Source organism: Pleurodeles waltl, chromosome 3_1 (genome assembly GCF_031143425.1).
Source record: "Pleurodeles waltl isolate 20211129_DDA chromosome 3_1, aPleWal1.hap1.20221129, whole genome shotgun sequence".
In the NCBI taxonomy this organism is placed as follows: domain Eukaryota; kingdom Metazoa; phylum Chordata; class Amphibia; order Caudata; family Salamandridae; genus Pleurodeles; species Pleurodeles waltl.
The window spans coordinates 1967261317-1967281160 of record NC_090440.1 but is presented as its reverse complement, the minus strand read 5'-3'; the positions used below and the strand labels follow the sequence as shown (position 1 = coordinate 1967281160).

General features: G+C 48.6%; 1 protein-coding gene across 1 annotated transcript in view; it reads right to left on the bottom strand.

The window, feature by feature from the left end:
• Positions 1-19844, bottom strand: part of LOC138283491 (transient receptor potential cation channel subfamily V member 1-like) — a 366031-nt gene that overhangs the window by 98947 nt on the left and 247240 nt on the right. Inside the window, exon 12 of the mRNA XM_069221435.1 lies at positions 3131-3474. Coding sequence (XP_069077536.1) covers positions 3131-3474 — 344 coding nt within the window. The remainder of the gene's footprint in view (positions 1-3130; positions 3475-19844) is intronic.

Here is a 19844-nt window from a genome sequence, read left to right as displayed (position 1 = left end):
TCACTTTTTAAACCGGATAGACCTCCCACTCCTCCTTTAGACCCCTGTCTATTCTAAATACAGAATATAAACTCCTCAGTAAAGTATTAGCGTGCAGACTACTCCCACTACTCCCGTGTCTACTGCACACAGACCAATGTGGATTTGTTCCACGCCTTGGTACATTGATGAATATTCGCTGACTATATCAGTTGATGGTTGAGACAAAACATCAATATCCGCATGGCGGATGCATCTCCTGGCATCTTCCAGAGATGCATGCTGGCATCTCTGGAAGCCTATAGCCTACACCCAGATCTTAAACAGTGGGTGAGGCTCTGGAACATGGCTCCAACTGCCAAGGCCAAGGCAGGAGCCTCTTACCCCATTTACCGTGGAAGTAGGCAGGGTTGTCCTCTGTCCCCCCTCTTGTTTGTAATGGTATTGGAGCCCCTGGCATAACACCTTCCCCGTAGCGTGAATGATTGGGGAATTGTGCTCAACCCCACTACCCATTCTTGCTTCTTATATGCAGATGATACGATACTTTATTATAGGGATTTGAGGCAAGGCACAGAGAGGACGGTGCAGATTGTTTCTCTATTTACACTCCTTTCAGGGCTCCAAATAATTCCCAATAAATCATATGCATATCCCTTCCGGGGCACCTGTTCGGAACCTGCAGTCCAGTTCGGACAAATGTCCATCGCAATAGTACATGACTCTTTCCGGTATCTTGGTATTCGCCTATACCGGGACCAAGCAGATTTGCTTGAAGGCAATATAAGCGAGACGATTACATCGCTCCTATCCCAAGTCGACTTCTGGATCACTCTACCCCTTTCAGTAGCCGGGAAGGTAGCACTGGCAAAAATTGTACTGTTACCTTGTACCTTATACTATTTTGTGAACTTGCACTTATGGTACCACCCTGCATATTTCGGACATTGAACTCCTTATTGATTGATTTAATATGGGGGAGAGGTCACTGCCAAGTCGGCCTGACAAAACTACAGTTACCCCCAGATATGGGTGGCTTGGGCGCTCCATACTTCAAGGCCTACTGTATTGCAGGCCAACTTCAATGGCTGTCCTACTGGCTAGCCAGCCATAATCTGGAAGAGATAAATTGTACAGATGCAATGTGGAAGAAGGGCTTCATTCACCATTTGCTTTGTCCCGGGTCCCCAAAATTACCCCTCGGGGCTACCTTGCAATTGCGTACACCGTTGGCTTATTGGAAACTAACTACACATTACAGAGCTTCAGTAACCTCCTATGCGCCTAACATACCATTATGCGGCTCCTGCCTCATCAGGAACTATCACGGCAGCTATGCTCAGGGTTTGAGAACAGCGAGGTCCACTTACTTTAGGAGACTTGTTAGAAGATGGTATGTTATTGCTGCACTCAGACTTTGTGCAAATACATGGGTTATCGGAGACTCTCTTTTTAACCCATGATAAAATATTATCATATGTATGCAATCATTAGGCACCACAGGGTACTGAACTGGTAACACACAAAGCCCTTCAGGCTATTTACACAATGGGACATGGTAGGCATCTTATTAGACGGCTATATCGCTGGATCCAAGCATATCTCCACACATCCTTGGAAATGTTGAAGGCCACGTCGGCAACTGATATAGGCAGAGACATTACTGCCAAAGAGTGGACTTTCCTTTTCCAATATGCTAAAAAGTGTCTTGCAACACTAAGTTTAAGTTGATACAATTCTACCTTTTTCATCGAGCGAACCTCACTCCGCATAGGCTCAATAGGATCTACCACACTACAACGGTGCAATGTCCTCGGTGTCAGACATCTGATGCCGACCTTCTCCATATGATCTGGATATGTCTGTCCTTCTCACAGTACTTGACTGCAATAGGAGCCACTTTGACAGAGATCGCAGAGGCGACAGTGGGACTGACGCCCACCTATTTCCTCCTGGGGCTACACCCTAGAAAACGTAGCTATAAGGTACTTTCGCGCTTCATGGACTTGGCTGTGCTTTTGGCAAAACGACAACTGATGAGGCACTGGATGTCTCCCCATGCCCCATCTCTCCTCTCATGAAGGAAAAAGGTATTATGTTGGAGCAAGGCTGAAAGTTTGGCTCTCAGGAGAGAATATAGAGGGCTGAGAAGAAAACCAATATCTCTAGAGTGGGACACACTAGTAGAAGCATTAAGGGCACAGACTGAGACAAAGGGTTGACTGCACTTAGGCAAGTAGCGTCCTTTAAAAGATTCTGGAGGAGAGTCTGTGTAGAAAACCTGAGGCTTACACATACTTTAACCTAAGGGTTTTTCATCCTTCCCTTTCCCCCGTATGACTTGCTAGGAATGGTATTGTTTTTAAGGAGATTACATATGTCGGCCCTCCATATAAGGAGATGTACTCCCGAGAAGCTCAATATTAATTGCGACCCATATAACTTAACTCATATAATTAATTGGTGGAAGCTGGTTAGGGGGAAGGGGGATTCAATGTTAAATAATACAAGACTCCTCGGACACTCCTGTAGATCTGTTAAGCACATCGCTTGTTTACAATTATGTTCTGTATGCAGAGCTACTTGATTTATACACTGTATGTTGGAACAGTTAAGGGTGAAAACCAATACAATTTTGTTTTTAAAAAAACACATAATGAAAATGATGCTCAGATATTAGTACTTCTTAAACAGTGTCTGTAATAATGATTTATTCATATTCATTTTGATATGACCAGATGTAAGAGGTACTATTGTCTGGGTCGCGTAGCAGGGATGTGTTTGTAGAAATCCTGCCTTATTAATAATTATGAGGGAGGATAAGTCTGCAAATCCTTGTGAACAGAGTAAATACAGACAAAGACGACTTTTGGGGCAACAGGCCTTCATCTCTGCATTTGCTTGCATATTGTTAAAGCACATGGTGGCATTTTTATGAAAAGTGGTGCTGCACCGGCGTCACAGAGGGAAACAATTGTTGGTTGATATGATTCTTAAGATGTTCCCCGTCACTAAGAGCTATGAAATCTCTAGTTGTAGGTATTTGTTTAATTTGATGTATTATATGTCACCTCTACCTGCAGTACTGTCACATGAGCACCTATTGCATGCTCTGAATTAAAATAGGAAGTCAAAGAAGTACATACAGTACCTGGAGTTTCCAGATGCTCTTGCTTTCCTGTGCAATTTTGCTCACGGTTTCTCCCATCAGTGCAATGAGCATGTTGAGCAGCAGGATGTACGTCATGATGACATACACAACCAAGAGAAGGATAAAGATCGGCTTGAATCGATAGTTGTCTGTGAACTCCAAGTCTCCCATTCCAATAGCAAACTTGAAGAGTTCCAGGCAGGTATAGTACAAGTTGTTGTAGGATTCCTGACTACCTTTGCAGATCCCACGCCGAACTTGACCACTGGCCCAGGGACTAACGTTCCCTTCATTGCTCGAAGAGTTTTTGCTTTCATCTCCATCCTCAATCAGGGTGACTAAAGCTGTTGGCATGAATAAAAATAATAATAGTTTATAATGACGTGCTATATTACGAAGTTTCAGTACCCAGCTGGCGTGCCATGGGCAGGAATTATAAGGTAAAATTACTGAAAACAAGAATCTTGCGATATTACGTTAATAAATTAATTTTGATTACAAATAAACAAATTCAAAGTGATTAGCGATTGATGAAATTAACATTTTACAAATGACGTTTTGTAAGTTTAGAAAACTTTACATTTTGGGGATCTGGTGACATTTTGTAAACTTTGGGTGTGAGTTAAAATGTTTTAAAACTGTTCTGGGAATAAATATTTAAGTGAGAACAATTTCTTCGCTAAATAATTCTCCTACCAAAGATGGGCATTTGCAGAGAGTTGCTTCTGTGAAATATAGGCCCTGATTTATACTTTTTGCGTCAAAAAGTTTATCGCCGGCTAACACCATTCCTAGACGCCAGCCAGGCATTATATTTAAGGAATGACACTAGCCGGCGCTAAGGCCCGGTAAGCATAAAAATAAATGATGCTAACCGGGCGGGGAGGCGTAGGGAAGACTGGGGGTTGTGCGTCAAAGAATGGAGCTAGTCAGGTTAGCGTAATAAATATTGACTCTAACCTGACTTGTGTCATTTTTTGACGCACAACCCCCATAGACATGACTCCTGTCTTAGTAAAGATAGGAGACATGCACCCCTGCCCAATGGCCATGCCCAGGGGACTTTTGTCTCCTGGGCATGGCCATTTGGTACAGTACCATGTAGGGGGGCCCAAGTTAGGCCCCCCAATGGCACTTAGGAAAAAATAGAAATACTTACCTGGACCTACCTTGCATGGGTCCCCCTATCCTTGGGTGTCCTCCAGGGGTGGGTGGGAGTGGCAGGGGGTGTCCCTTGGTGCAGGGAAGGGCACCTGCGGACTGCTGACCATGGAAATGAGCCTACAGGTCCCCTAACGCCTGTCATGACCCAGGCGGTAAATAATGGCGATAAACAGGCTTATAGCCATTATTAAAGGCCCTCCTCCTCCCCTTGCGTCATTTTTGCACGGGAGGATAAATAAGGCACAAATGCCTTAGAGTCATTTTGTGCCCGGGAACGCTTACCTTGCATGTCATTGACGCGAGGTAGGTTTCCATGGTAAAAAAATGATGTTAACTCCTCTATTTTTACGCTAGACAGGTCTAGCGTCCAAATATAAATATTGAGTTAAGTTTGCGCCGGATTTGCATAAACAAAAATGACGCAAATCCAGTGCAAACGGAGTATAAATATGCCCCATATGTCGAATTTTTGTCTTGCACTTCCAATTTCGTAACCTTCACTAAGCTTGCAAACCTTGAGAAAAAACTTTATTTTGGCAGAGACAATAATTTGCACAGCTCTAGAAGTGATCAAGAAATTTACCAATAAAACAATTCAGCAACCTTTGCACCGTTGGGGACCACGAGCACTGTGAGAGGGTCCTTTTGTGTGGAATACCTATGAGCTACATATATTTTCAGACTATTACATATGTGTCACAGACGTTTCTACATAGAGTTCCACCAGTGGAAACTTATGCCCAGAACATTTGATTGAGTTCTCTGATGAAGTGAATAGATCAGGCGACAGGGATGGATGTGATCTCTTTGGATGGTAAGTACTAGGTGGACCCTCATTGGGGAGACCTTCCTTCCAGAGCTGAGTTGGTTAGTATTGCCCATATAGTTGGGCCTAATTCTGAGTGATTATAATTGGATTTTCAAGTAAGTGACCAGTCAATGGTGTATACAAAATGCAAGTATAAATTTTAAGTTAGCTACGTTTGGTGCCATGGATGACGCCCAAGTTCAGTATATGACCTGTCTCATGGTTTGGTGGTGCGATCCATTGGCAGACGCCTAGGGACTCTAGGTTTTCTACCACTTATGTAGCTGTTTGTTGCTCAGGTAGACTATGCAGAGCTTGAAATCACCTAACAACATGATTGTTCTGTGAAAGAGTTTGGAGAGTGTGGGTTGATAAGACTAACGCTGTAATTTCTTTGATGACTTAAGGTGTGTAGAGGTTTGCAACAAAATATTGTAACTATCAATGAAGAATTAGAGCTGGGGAGATTCTCACCATCATGTGTTCGACAGATGTATTGTAGGAGAGTGATACCTCTGTGCAGTTCATGTTAGACACCTACAATTGATAGGTGATATCTTGCTCCCTCTGCTGCTCAGTCTATTCTTCATTAAGATTTAAACGTTTGGAGACCGTAGGGTATCAAATAAGGTGTTTGTGTCAGTGGTGGTGACATGTGAATAATACATTTATGTCATCTCCTGGATAGCACATTGTATTCTTCAACTATGCCAGGTAATTTCAATGAGTATTTTGTTGCTGTCTGGGCAATGGACCACACATGAGTGATTTTCATCTTCATAATGTGGATCTTGTAAACAATCATTGGAGCAATGTGAGTTAGTAAAGAGGGTGAGCTTTCTTTATTTCATCTCTCGGGCCTCATTTACATGCGATCAGTGTGCCACTTTTTTGACGGACCGGTGGAGGAGGCTGCAGGGTCATATCTACAAGGCCACGCAAAGCCACTTTGTGTGGCTTTACATGGCCTTGTACATGTGGCCCCCTTTCGCACATTACTCTGCATGAAAGGGGCATTCCATGGGTGTTGCTATGGGTGTTTCCACACAATACCCATGGAATCTGGCACATTCCGAGATTTGTAAGTTGTCGTAAACCTGGGAGTGCGTCAGGTTTCTACGCCGCCCAAGGAGTGGCACACGGATGGTGCAAAGGGGGAGAAATAACATTATTTCTCCCCTTTTTTTTCTCTTTCTAAAGGCCTCTCATGATTGTTTTGTGCATGAAGGCGTTCATTCCTGCACAAAAACAACCATCCCCACAAAGCAGGTATCCTTGCACCATGGTGCATTGGTGCCTGCATTGGCGCATGGCAGCAATTTGAGCACCAGCGCAGGGGACAAGGACAGGAATGTGCTGAATCTTGTAGATACAGCATGTTAGACCAGACAGCCTTAGTGTGGTCATCCCCCAACGTTTTGCCTGACTCTCTCCATTGTTCTGACCCTGTTTTTGCTGGTTTTAGGACTCTGCAAACTTTACCACTGCTGACCAGTGTTAAAGTGCATGTGCTCTCTCCTCTAAACATGGCAACATTGGCTCCTACTCAACTGGCATATTTAATTTACCTGTAAGTCCCTAGTAACGCGCACTAGAGGTGCCCAGGGCCGGGAGATTAAATGCTACTACTGAGCTTGCAGCACTGGTTGTGCCACCCACCTAAGTATCCCCTTAACCATGTCTCAGGCCTGCCATTGCAAGGCCTTTGTGTGCAGTTTCACTGCCACTTCGACTTGGCATTTAAAACTACTTGCCAAGCCTTAAACTCCCATTTGTCTACATATAAGTCACCCCTAAAGTAGGCCCTGTGTAACCTGTAGGGCAGGGTGCTATGTAAGTAAAAAGCAGGACAGGTACGTATGTGTTTTACATGTCTTGGCAGTGAAAAACTCACAAATTCGTTTCTCACTACTGTGAGGCCTGCTCCTCTCATAGGCCAGCATTAGAACTGCCCTTATATACTTTTAAGTGATAGATTCTGATCTGAAAGGAGTAACCCTGTCATGTTTAGAATGGTCAGAATGGTAAAAGAAAATCCTGCTTACTGGTGAAGTTGGATTTGATATTATTATTTTAGAAATGCCACTTTTAGGAAGTGGGCATTTATCTGCACTTACTGGCTTCCGTGCGTTACAGACTGACTCCAATCCATGTGTGGGCTGTGCTGGTTGACAGCTCCCCTTGTGCATTCCACCCAGACAGTCATAAAAACAGAATACTAAGTCACATTTGCATTCATCTGCATAATGAATGGGTCTCCCTGGGCCGGAAGGGTGGAGGGGCTTTCCCTTACACTTCAAAGGCCAATGGCCTTTCCTCATACAAAGGACTGATAACCCCCCCACAGGGATCCTGACAGACAGGAATGGGCTGAAAGGGGAACTTGTGTACAAAAATACTCTCTGAAGTTTCCCCCACTTCAAAGGCACTTTGAGGTATAAGTGAGCATTTCTCTGCACTTAAATCCTTCTTTGCCTTACAATCCACTTCTGGCTAGGTTTAGTTAACAGCTCCCTTGTGCATTCACTCAGACAAACCCCAAACACAGTATGCTCAGTCACACTTGCAAACATCTGCATTTTGAAGGGGTCTTCCTGGGCTGGGAGTGTGGAGGGCCTGACGCTTACATGTTAAAGGACAGTAGCCTGCCCTCACACAAAGGACTGCCACACCCCGTACTGGGACCTTGGCAGACAGGATGGAACTGAAAAGGGACCTGGTGCACTTCTAAGTCACTCTTTGAAGTCTCCCCCACTTCAAAGGCACAATTGGGTATTTAAACAGGGCCTCTGCCCCTTTCAACTCAGACACTTCCTAGAGAAGAACCTGAACCAGAACCTGCATCCTGCCAAGAAGAACTGCCTGGCTGCCCAAAGGACTCACCTGACTGCTTTTCTGACAAGGACTGCTGCCTTGCTGTTGCCCTGCTGCCTTGCTGCTCTCTGGCTGTGCTGAGAAGTGCTCTCCAAGGGCTTGGATAGAGCTTGCCTCCTGTTTCCTGAAGCCTCAGGACCAAAGAGACTTCATTCCTGCAAGAAGAACTCCCTGTGCGGCGAAGATTGACGCACAGCCTGCAAGAAACGACGTAAAGCCTGCATCGCGGTGAGACAATTACCACTCTCTGAACCGGAACGACGCAGCCGACTTCGCAAGGAGAAGATTGAGGCAGTGCCAGCGTAGCAACCAGAAATTCGATGACCACAGTGGTAGCAACAAACACAGCGAAGGGTAACTGCCAACAGACAGGCGGAAGTCAATGTACCGCCACCCCATCACAACCCGCCCATCCACCAGCTTTTCCAGGGCGGTACCAAGGCCTTCAAAAGCACGTCGGAAACAGTACCCAGAAGGGAAACCACTCACCTCTCGACACTAAACGAAGAACCAGGATGCCATGGAGCCCGAGCTGCATGTCCTGCCAATGCTGGTCTACCTCCTCATCTACCAGGAGTACGAACGGTGGCGGCGATGACCCCGGTGAGTACTGCACCTAGTACATGGGGGGAACAGAGTGACACACACACGCAACATGCAACACTCCCACCCTCACCCACAACACCGTACACACAAACAGATGCAACAACTTTACATTAACACCCAGTAAACCCCTGGAAGAATGCAAGGACAAAAGGAATCGAGTCAAATCAGTGATATTTTAAAACAGTCAGGTATATCCATGCCCACAGCGATGTCCTAGTGAGTGCAAGGCCACAGTCTCTCTAGTGGGTAGTTTGCCCACAGCGATGTCCTGGGGAGTGCAAGGCCACAGACTCTCTAGTGGGTGGTTTGCCCACTGCTTGGTCCTGGGGAGTGCAAGGCCACAATCTCTCTAGTGGGTGGTTTGCCCACTGCTTGGTCCTGGGGATTGCATGGCCACAGTGTCTCAAGTGGGTGGTTTTCCCACTGCTTGGTCCTGGGGAGTGCAAGGCCACAGTGTCTCTAATGGGTGGTTTTCCCACTGCTTGGTCCTGGGGAGTGCAAGTTACAGTCACTCAAGTGGGTGGTTTGCCCACAGCTTGGTCCTGGGGAGTGCAAGGCCACAGTCTCTCTAGTGGGTGGTTTGCCCACTGCTTGGTCCTGGGGAGTGCAAGGCCACAGTCTCTCTAGTGAATTCATATCTCCACTGGTTCCGGAGGGGGCTTTGTGCCCAGTGTACTACATCCTGCCAAGGATAGGGCGAGTGGATGCCTTCTTCCACTGGTTCTGGGGGAGGGGGCTTTGTGCCAAGTGTGCTTCATCCTGCCAAGGATATGGTGAGTGGATGCCTTCTTCCACTGGTTCTGGAGGGGACTTTGTGCCCAGTGTGCTTCATCCTGCCAAGGATAGGGTGAGTGGATGCCTTCTTCCACTGGTTCTGGAGGGGGCTTTGTGCCCAGTGTAATTCATTCTGCCAAGAATAGGGTGAGTGGATGCATATCGCCACTGGTTCTGGAGGGGGCTTTGTGCCTAGTGTGCTTTATCCTACCAAGGATAGGGTAAGTGGATGCCTTCTTCCACTGGTTCTGGAGGGGGCTTTGTGCCCAGTGTGCTTCATCATGCCAAGGATAGGGTGAGTGGATGCATATCTCCACTGGTTCTGGAGGGGCCTTTGTGCCTAGTGTGCTTTATCCTACCAAGGATAGGGTAAGTGGATGCCTTCTTCCACTGGTTCTGGAGGGGGCTTTGTGCCCAGTGTGCTCCATCATGCCAAGGATAGGGTGAGTGGATGCATATCTCCACTGGTTCTGGAGGGGGCTTTGTGCCCAGTGTGCTTCACCCTGCCAAGGATTGGGTGAGTGGATGCATATCTCCACTGGTTTTGGAGGGGGCTTTGTGACAGTTCACAGTCCCTCACCTGGGTGTCTGAAGCACGAGATTTGCAAGGGACCAGGTTGCATGATAGTCCATGGAGGCAGGGCTAGACTCCATCCGGTGGCGGCTACGGCTACAAACTGGTGGTAGTGCTGGTGCTTGTGGGGGTGCTGCCAGTGGTGGAGGGAGTCTCCAGCCCTTCTCCTGCAGCCTCGGACGACTGCCCACTGGGGCTGCTGGTAGTGGTGCTACTGTCAGCAGTGCAGGTGGCGTTGCTGCCCGTGGTGCAGGTGCCGGTGCTGTCAGGGATGGAAGGAGGCTCCAGCCCTTCTCCTGCAGCCTCGGACGGTTGCCCATTGGGCTGCTGCTGCTGACAGTACTGGTGCTTGCGGCGGTGCAGGTGGTGGTGCTTGCGGCGGTGCTAGCGGCGGGGCTGCTGGTGGTGCTGGCTGCGGTGCAGGTGGCGGTGCTGGAGGTTGTGCTGGTAGCCACCAGCCCTTCACCTGCAGCCTCGGACGGCTGAAATGCCTTGGCTGGGGTTTTGTGCCCCTTCCTCACCTTGGCAGATGGTGGTGTGACCTTGGGTCTGGCATCTGAAGTCTTTGAGGTGGCCTTGCTGGATGGTTGTGGCTCCTTCCCCTTGCAGGATGCTGTCCCCCTCTTCACCTTGCCAGGTGGCGGAATGGTTTTGGCCTTGGCAGGGGTTGGTGGCACACTGGCTGGGCTGACGGGTGCCTCCTTTGAGCCTCTGATAGCTGCAGGAACCACAGCGGACGTCAACTTGGTGGCTGAGGTGCTGGCCTGGGTTCTGGCCACCCTGGCCCGAGGAGAAGGATTGGGGGGGGTAGAGAAGAGGTCAATGTTTGCCAGGAAAAGCTTCTTAGGGACACTGGAGTGGGAAGAGGGAAAGGGTTTGGAAGTGAAGGAAGAGAGAGTGGCTGTAGAAAGTGTCTGTCTGCTGAGTTTGGGTGCAGGTGCATGAGCTGGATGCTGTTGTGAGGTGGATGGCTGTTGGGTGGGTGGGTGCTTGCGTTTGTGTACTTTGGGAGGAGGGGTCACAGACACACTGGAAGAGGACACAGGGGACGTGTACATGGCTATGGGGGTGGTGACTGCCAGTGAGGGGTGTGTTGTGATGGGTGTGCTGGTGATGGAGGTAGTGGGTGAGGATGTTGTGCATGCAGGTGTGAGTGGAGACGCTACTGGGAGGGAGGTGGATGACGAGGAGGAGGGGAACACAGTGGAGGCAGTGGATGTTAGTGTGTCTGCATGTGGATGGTGCTTCTGTGAGTGCCTGTGTGATGAAGTGTGGTGCTTGTGTTTGCCTGAGCCACTTGGTTGTTGATTTAAGCGAATGCTGGTCTGAAGGTGTGCTTGGGATAGGCTGGGGTTGAGGGGATTGGGACTGAGTAGAGAAAGTTGGAGGGGGGAGGCTGGATACAGGGACAATGGCTGCCATCAGTGAGGAGGCCAGAGCCTGAAATGCTCTCTGTTGGGCCGCCACACCAGAGTGAATGCCCTCCAGGTATGCATTTGTTTGTTGCAAATGCTTCTCGACACCATGGATGGCATTCAGAACGGTTGACTGCCCAACAGTGAGGGATCTCAGGCGGTCAATAGCCTCTTCACTGAGGGCAGCAGGGCTGACTGGGGCAGGGGCAGGGGCTGAGGTGCCTGGGGCAAAGGAGATGCCCACCCTCCTGGGTGAGCGGGCACGGGAAACATGCTGAGGGGCTGCTGTGAGGGAGGTGCTGGTAGGGTGGGTGGCGGCTGTACCTGTTGTTGGGGTGGGCGCAGAGGTGTCCGCCACCTCCATGGAGCTTCCATCGGAGGAGGAGTCGCTGTGTGTGGTGTCTCCTCCTGTACCAGTCGTGGTGCTCCCCTCGCCCTCCCTCCCACTAGTGCCCTCACTGCCGGTGGATTTGGCCTCCTGGCCCATGTGGGGTGCAGCTCCCTCCGTCGCCGGTGCCTCTGCTTCTCCGCCAGATGATGCTAATGCACACAAGGACAGGGTGACAAAACAAAAAGGGGGGGAAAGACAGAGGATACACTGGGTCAATGCCAGCAACACCACTACCGTAGGCGTACACAACACACAGGGAGCAGCCCTATGCACTAGGCCATGCACTACCAGTTACTAAGATAGTCACCATGCCATGGGGTACAATGCCTAATGCCATTAGCTGCACACCTGAAACCCACAGGACCTTGCCCAGTAGTAGATGCCCACTAACACTATTGGGGTTGAAGTGCTTCAGAGCCTGCCCAACAAGGGACGTACCCTGCCATGTTCGCCCTGGCCTAGGGGCACCCACAGCCCACATCCCCCACCAGGTAAACCTTAACACGCGCACAGTTATGATTCTGAATATGTACCACCCCCCTGTGGCTGCTGTGATGCCTTCAAGCACCCATCCAACTGCTGATAGGCCACCGCCAGGATGCGGAACATCAGTGGGGTCAAGGTATGACGGGCACCCCTTCCTAGTTGGGAGGCCAGCCCCAGCTGTGCCTCTGCCGTCTTCCTTGCCCAGTGGCATAGGTCCTCCCACAGTTTGTGGCAGTGGGTGCTCCGCCTGTCAAAGACCTCCAGGGTCCGTACCGCTTTGGCGATGGTACGCCAAAACCCTTTTCATGATGGGTGCTGACCTGCATGGAAAAGACAGAAGAAAAGGGAATTAGTTCACCGTCCGGACCGTCATACTCATGGCCCACCATACCCTCTCATCCCGTTACGCAGAGACATTGACCACCATACATGCAGCAGTCTGCCGAGGACCCCTCAGCCCCCTCCACATGAGGCTGACACACACGGCACTACATTCATTCAAGGCCCACGAATCATGCTCACAGTGTACTCACCTGTTTGTCTGGAGGACCGTAGAGTAACGTGTACTGGGTTAGGACCCCATCCACCAGTTTCTCCAACTCCTCCGCAGTGAAAGCAGGGGTCATTTCCCTAGACACATGAGCCATTGTCGCTTCCAGACACAGGTCACAGCAGCACTTGGAGTGTAGGTCCTCTCCTATTGAAGGTCAGGTAGAAAGTGAGTGAATAGATCGAAAATGGCAGTCACGTCCGCGGCGGTGCGTACCGTCACCATCGGCGTACATCGCCATTGGCTCCTGGAACCCATAGGGCCCAATGATAACCAATGTGAAGTTGCATGGCGGTCGTCGACTGCCTACCGCAACAGCGCACAACGCCAGCGGAATTACCTAATTTCCACTTGTCCCTCCTCAGGGGTAAGGCAGCTGCCATTTCAGGGGGGCACAGGGTATGGCACCCAACTGCATAACAGCAGACATTGGCACAGCAACTGACTCTAAGATTCACATACAGGTTCTGTAAAGGAAAAGATGCATCATTATTTCAACTGATGTGTGAATATGACCCTCTGCTCACAGTTTTCCTCCCTAAGCTTCAACTGCTGAGGATGAATATGAGATGGCGACATCCTCCGGTGTACAGACCCTGGTGGACCTTGTGACAATGGAGCACAGACACATTATCCTAACATACAGACTTGATTGGGCCACAATCCAAGAACTGTGTGCCCAATTGGAGCCAGACCTGATGTCAGCTATCCGCCAGCCCGCAGGTATCCCCCTCTAGTGCAGATCCTGTCAGTGCTCCATTTCCTGGCAAGTGGTTCTTTCCAAACAACAGTGGCCATGGCATCAGTGATGTCTCAGCCAATGTTCTCCAGCGTGGTGACCAGAGTGTTGTCAGCCCTACTGAAACACATGCGCAGCTACATCGTATTCCCCCAGGTGGAGGATTTGGCCACAGTGAAAGCTTACTTTTATGCCCTGGGACATATCCCAAACATCATTGGTGCCATTGATGGTACACATGTTGCATTTGCCCCCATCCCAGAGAAATGAACAAGTGCTCAATAATAGAAAAAGCTATCACTCTATGAATGTGCAGAAGGTGTGTTTGGCGGACCAGTACATCTCTCATGTTAATGCCAAGTATCCTGGCTCTGTGCATGACGCATTTATCTTGAGGAATAGCAGCATCTGTGATGGGCCAACTCCAGAGGCACCGGGTGTGGCTAATAGGTGAGTCCAAGGTCCCCACCCAGTATAAGTTGGTGTCTGGGTATGGGGTTGTTGCTAAGGGTTAGTCTGTGTCTAACAGGTATCCCTCGATATTTGCAGGTGACTCTGGTTACCCCAACCTCTCATGGCTACTGACCCCAGTGAGGAATTCCAGGACAAGGGCAGAGGAACGTTACAATAAGGCACATGGGCGAACAAAGAGGATAATTGAATGAACCTTTGGCCTCCTGAAGGCCAGGTTCTGGTGCCTCCATTTGACAGGTAGATCCCTGTGCTACCCACCCAAGAAGGTGTGCCAGATCATCGTTGCATGTTGCATGTTGCACGACCTGGCCTTGAGACGCCAGGTGCCTTTTCTGCAGGAGGATGAGCCTGGAGATGGTCTTGTGGCAGCAGTGGAGCCTGTGGACAGTAAGGAAGAGGAGGCAGAGCAAGAATATGTAGACAACAGAAGTAATATAATACAGCAGTACTTCCAGTGAGACACAGGTAAGGCACTGTAACTTCACTTTACATTTCATTTTTCTGCTGGACATTGTACATGGCAGCCTGATTTCCCTATGTCTATGACCACTTACTGTACCCTTTGGCATCTCTATTTTCCGATCTCTGTGGCCCACTCTGGCTCCTGGTATGTTTACTGCTGCCCACTAAAGATCATTCTAATGTAAATGTAACTGTACATATGACTTGCAATGCTTTGATAATGTTGTACTAATACATATTTGAATAATTTGACAGACTCCAGATTTGAATTTGTTCCAAGGGTGTTCATTGAAGTGCTCATAAGTAGAGGGGGATGTGCAGTGGGCTGGGGTGATGGTGGAGGAATGTCCAGTTAGAGTCCAGTCTCTTGGTATCACAGGTGCATTGTCCAATGGGGCATAGGAAGGGGAGTAATGGCAGGTGAAGGTGGACAGGGTGACAGAGTGGGACAGAAGTGTGACAATCAGGAGAGTCTTATTTCCTGGCCAGGGTCTTGGCAATGTTCTCTGGCTTCTGCCTGGATCGCAGGCACCATTTGTAGGGTGGTTCTCCTTCTGCAGGGGGTGGGGTGCTGGTGGCCTGTTGTTCCAGTGGCGGGGCCTCCTGTCCACTAGTGCCGGCGGAGATGGAGGGCTGTTTATCGGTGTGGCTACTGTCAGGGGCCCATTGGTGTGCCACTGTCTCCCTCATGGTGTTGGCCATGTCTGCCAGCACCCCTGCAATGTTGGCCAGGATGATGTAGATGTGTTTGAGGTCCTCCCTGATCCCCAGGTACTGTCCCTCCTGCAGCCGCTGGGTCTCCTGCAACTTGGCCAGTATCTGGCCCATGGTCTCCTGGGAATGGTGGTATGCTCCCAGGATGTTGGTGAGTGCCTCCTGGAGAGTGAGTTCCCTGGGCCTGTCCTCCCCCTGTCACACAGAAGTCCTCCCAGCTTCCCTGTTGTCCTGTGCATCTGTCCCCTGAACCGTGTGCCCACTGCCACTGACCCCAGGTCCCTGATCGTCCTGGGTTTGTGGGGTTGCCTAGGGTCCTTGTAGTGGTGGACACACTGTTGATTGACGTGTCCTGGGGACAGTGGCATGGGCCCGCTGCGTGGGTGCTGCTGTGGTGTTTACTGAGTGGGGAGGCTCTGTGGTGGGTTGGGACTGTGGCAGGGTAACCAACTATCCAGAGGTCCCTGATGGGCCAGGTTGGTCATCGCCATCCAGGCGTGCGGAGCTGCTGTCGTCACTGTGGGCCTCTTCGGGGGGGACTGGATGTTGCTGGTAAGTCCTCTCCGATAATGTTGAGAAGGGGTCGTGTGGGGATGAAAATTTAGTGTTATTGTATCTGCGTGTGCCATATTGTGCATGGGTGTGTTGCCCTGCATGGTTGTGATTTCCCTGTCAGCTTTGCCTTATGTGCGTGGTGATTTTGTGGGCTAGGTGATTCTCTCTACTGGGCATGCTGTGGAGATGGGTGTCCCTGCAGGTCTGTGATGGGGGTCCATGGATTGTTGTGGCATGCAGGGCTTGGTATTGGGATGGGTGGGTTGTGATAGTGGGGTATGTGTGAGGTGGTGGAGAGATGGGAGTTGGGTGAGGGTGGGGGTATGTGATGGCATGCAGGTTGGAGGTGATAGTAGTAAAGATTTGACTTACCAGAGTCGAGTCCTCCTGCTACTCCTGCGAGGCCCTCAGGATGCATGATCACCAAGATTTGCTCGTCCCATGTTGTTAGTTGTGGGGGAGGAGGTGGTGGGTCCACTGCCAGTCCTCTGTACTGCTACCTGGTGTCTTGCAACCACGGAACGTACCTTCCCTCGTAGGTCGTTCCACCTCTTCCTGATGTCATCCTTTGTTCTGGGGTGCTGTCCCACAGCGTTGACCCTGCCACGATTCTCCGCCATAGGTCCATCTTCCTTGCAATGGACATCTGCTGCACCTGTGATCCGAATAACTGTGGCTCTACACAGATGATTTCCTCCACCATGACCCTTAGCTCCTCCTATAAAAACCTGGGGTATCTTTGGGGTACCATGGATGTGGTGTGAGTGGTATGTGTGAGGGTGTGTAGGGTGATATGCTGGGGTGTGTGGTGTGAGGTGCGTGGATGGTGTATGGGTGATGGTGTTTTGTGGCTCTGATTGAGTGGGTGACCCTGGCTTGTCTCTCTATGTTTGCTATCTTTTTTTTCATAGAAAGGGTTGTGGGTAATGTGGGTGTGTGTTTTATATTGGATTGGGTGTGTGTATGTGTGTCAGGTGTGTGTAGTTTGAATTGTCCAATGTGGTGTAGTTTTGTTAGTGTGTGTGTATTTTGAGCACGGCGGTGTGTACCACCAATGGTTTACCGCGGTTGAAAGACCGCTACAGTGATTCATGGATCCTGATACTGTGAGCGTATTCCTGTTGGCGTAACGGTGTGGGTTTTGCTACCGCCAATTTATCACTGTGTGTGTCTGTATAGTGGCGGATTTCTCAGTGTGGGTCAAAATACCCGTAGCGGAATACCGCCGCAGTCATAGTATGTGGGCAGCTGTCAGCACGGCAGTAGGCGGCATTTACCGCTGGTGGTCCTTTATGTCATTTATACAGTGATGTTTCAACATATACTTATTGCATCTTAATCATTTTGACCTGCATCTTACCAGATAAATATTTTATATTTTTCTAAACATTGTGTGGTGTATTATTGTGGTGCTATACTGTGTTATTGCATGATTTGTTGCACAAATACTTTACACATTGCCTTCTAAGTTAAGCCTAACTGATCAGTGCCAAGCTACCAGAGGGTGAGCACAGAATAACTTTGATTGTGTGTGACTTAGCCTGACTAGAGTGAGGGTCCTTGCTTGGACAGGAGGTAACCTGACTGCCAACCAAAGACCCCATTTCTAACAGTGATCAACAAAAAAGAACTTTCATAGTACTACTTAAAGAGGGGCTTAGGCTTCCTCTACATGTTGGTTCCCAGAGTACAATATTTGATTGGGTCGAGTTTATATGTTTTCATTTAAAAGACGTGTCTTTTGTCAGCACGTACTGCAGATACCAATGGATCTGCGTTACCACTTTCGGTTTAGAGCCACCACCATTTGAGTGGTGACCCGTCAGATATTGCAGTGCCGGTCTGACGCGGAGTAAGCCCAATGATGATGCTTAGCGTCTTCATTGACGCATGAGGGCACTCCTATCACAATACCGATATTTGGCGTCCTATCTAGATTTATTCTTTTGAAACAGTGTACTCTTTTCATTTATTGGTCTATGTTCAGGGAGAACGTACACTGGACCAACAGTCTCCCAGTCCCTCTTATTGTTTAAAAATAAACGGTTTGCCAGGCCAAAACCTTCTTTTTAAATACACATATATCACCCCTAGAGTAGGCCCTGGACAGCACAGAAGGCAGGTTGCAGTGCATTTAAAAAGTTGGACATATACTTTTACGTTTTACATGTCCTAGTATTGAAAAACTCTCAAATACATTTTTCACTATTGGAAGGCCTACCTCTCCCTTAGAATAACATTGGAATTGTCTTATTACATTTAATAAGCTGTAACTTCCAACTGGGAACAGGTAACCAGTTCATGTTTGGTGTCTTTGGAACTGTAATGAAAAATCCTCCCTTATTGTGAAATCAGATTTTGAATCACAATTTTGAAAATGCCACTTTTAGAAAGTTGCCTTTTTTTTTACTTAGCCATTTGGTGACAGCAGCTTGTCTCTAGGTCACATGACTGGCACTTGTTGATAATTGGGGTTTATGTATTCCTCCTAGACAGCAATACACAATAGAGAGCTTAAGTGGCCCTGTGACGGTGCTGGGACCCGTGGCGTCCCTCTTGCGGGCTATGGTCGGATCGGCGGTCTGCACTTCAGGTGGACGGTCTTGCAGCGGGCCGCTTTTTGGGCGGCAACCTGTTTTCTCGACCGTGGCTTGGGTTGCGCCGCGTTTGCTTGCGGACCCCGTAATTTTTCTTACCCACTTGCCGGACTTCTTTTTTCTTTTTTTCTTTCTTCTTTTTCCTTTTTCTTCTTGTGGTCATATTTTCTTCTTCACCAGGTATCTGTGTTTTCTTCCCTGCATGTATTGTACTACCTTTTCTACAATGGCACTTTTTCCATTCACCTGCATATGGCTTTCCCAATCCAAGATGGTACCTTTAGTTCTTCCTGCATTTCACTTCCTGTTTGTCAGTAACAGACACAGAAGGTCTTCTTTTTCTTGCGTTGCAAACACTTCCGTCCTCGATCCTGCTTCATGTGTTTTTGGACCTACCCTGTATTTTTTACCTGCAGTTTTGTTGTTCCTGATTCTTTATTCTTGTCAGCTTCTCTTTTTTGCCTCTTTTCAGGAGTTTCTGTAATCTGAGGTTTTATCCCAATTTTGGGTTTTTCCTCTGTAACTCCTTCTGGAGGTTACAGTCTGCTAGGCGTTGTATTGTCAGCAGCACTGTGGCTACTGGAAAGGGTCACCCTTACCTTGGTTAATCCAGAACAAGCAAGAAACCAGGTGGTGCCCCGAGACTGGCAGACAACAGCGTAAGAAGCGTGCAAACCGTGACAGATTGCAATGCCCAAAGATTCACCAATGCTCTGGAATTATGGAAGAACCTCTCGAAAACTTTGTGGAGACTGCACAATCCATGCTTCATACCGTACAATAACAAGCCCAAGAGATACAACAACTGCTTGCAAAAATACAGCACTGAGACAAGCCTTGGTTTCTTGGTCCATTGATATACCTACTGCCTCAACACCACGTTTTTCTGGAGATCCGAACAAGTTAAAGGAATTCCTAGATTCCTTAATGGTATATTTTGCATTTTGACCCACTCAGTTTATACAAGATAAGACTAAAGTTGGTTATCTGATCAGCGCCCCTGTTTGGCCCAGCCCTAGCTTGGGCAACCCTATTGGTAGCTGTTGATGACTCTTTATTGTCAAACTATTCAGCCTTTATTAAGGTTTTTAAACACATGTCTGAACGACCTGGACTGGAGGTCGCGGCTGAAGAAGCTTTATGCGATATACAACAAGGCAATCATGATGTCTTGAATTATATAACCCATTTCAAACAGCTAGCGGCTGAAACCACTAGGTTTGAACGTACTTTTGTAACTCTCTTCCATCGATGACTATGGCGGAATGAATGGTGCATTCCACTCAGGTAGAATCTTTGAAAGAACTGATGATCTGGCACTAAACAGAGTACCATTTACGAGAACGTAAGTTGGAGAAATGAAAGACCAGGGTGCAGTCGCAGTCAGGAGCATTTCGCCCCTCAGAACTTAGGGCCACATGTAGCAAAGTATTTGCACGTCGCAAACGGCGAAAATCGCCATTTGCGAGGTGCAAATGCCTCTTTGCTATGCAGAAATGCATATTGCAAGTCGGTACCGACTCGCAATATG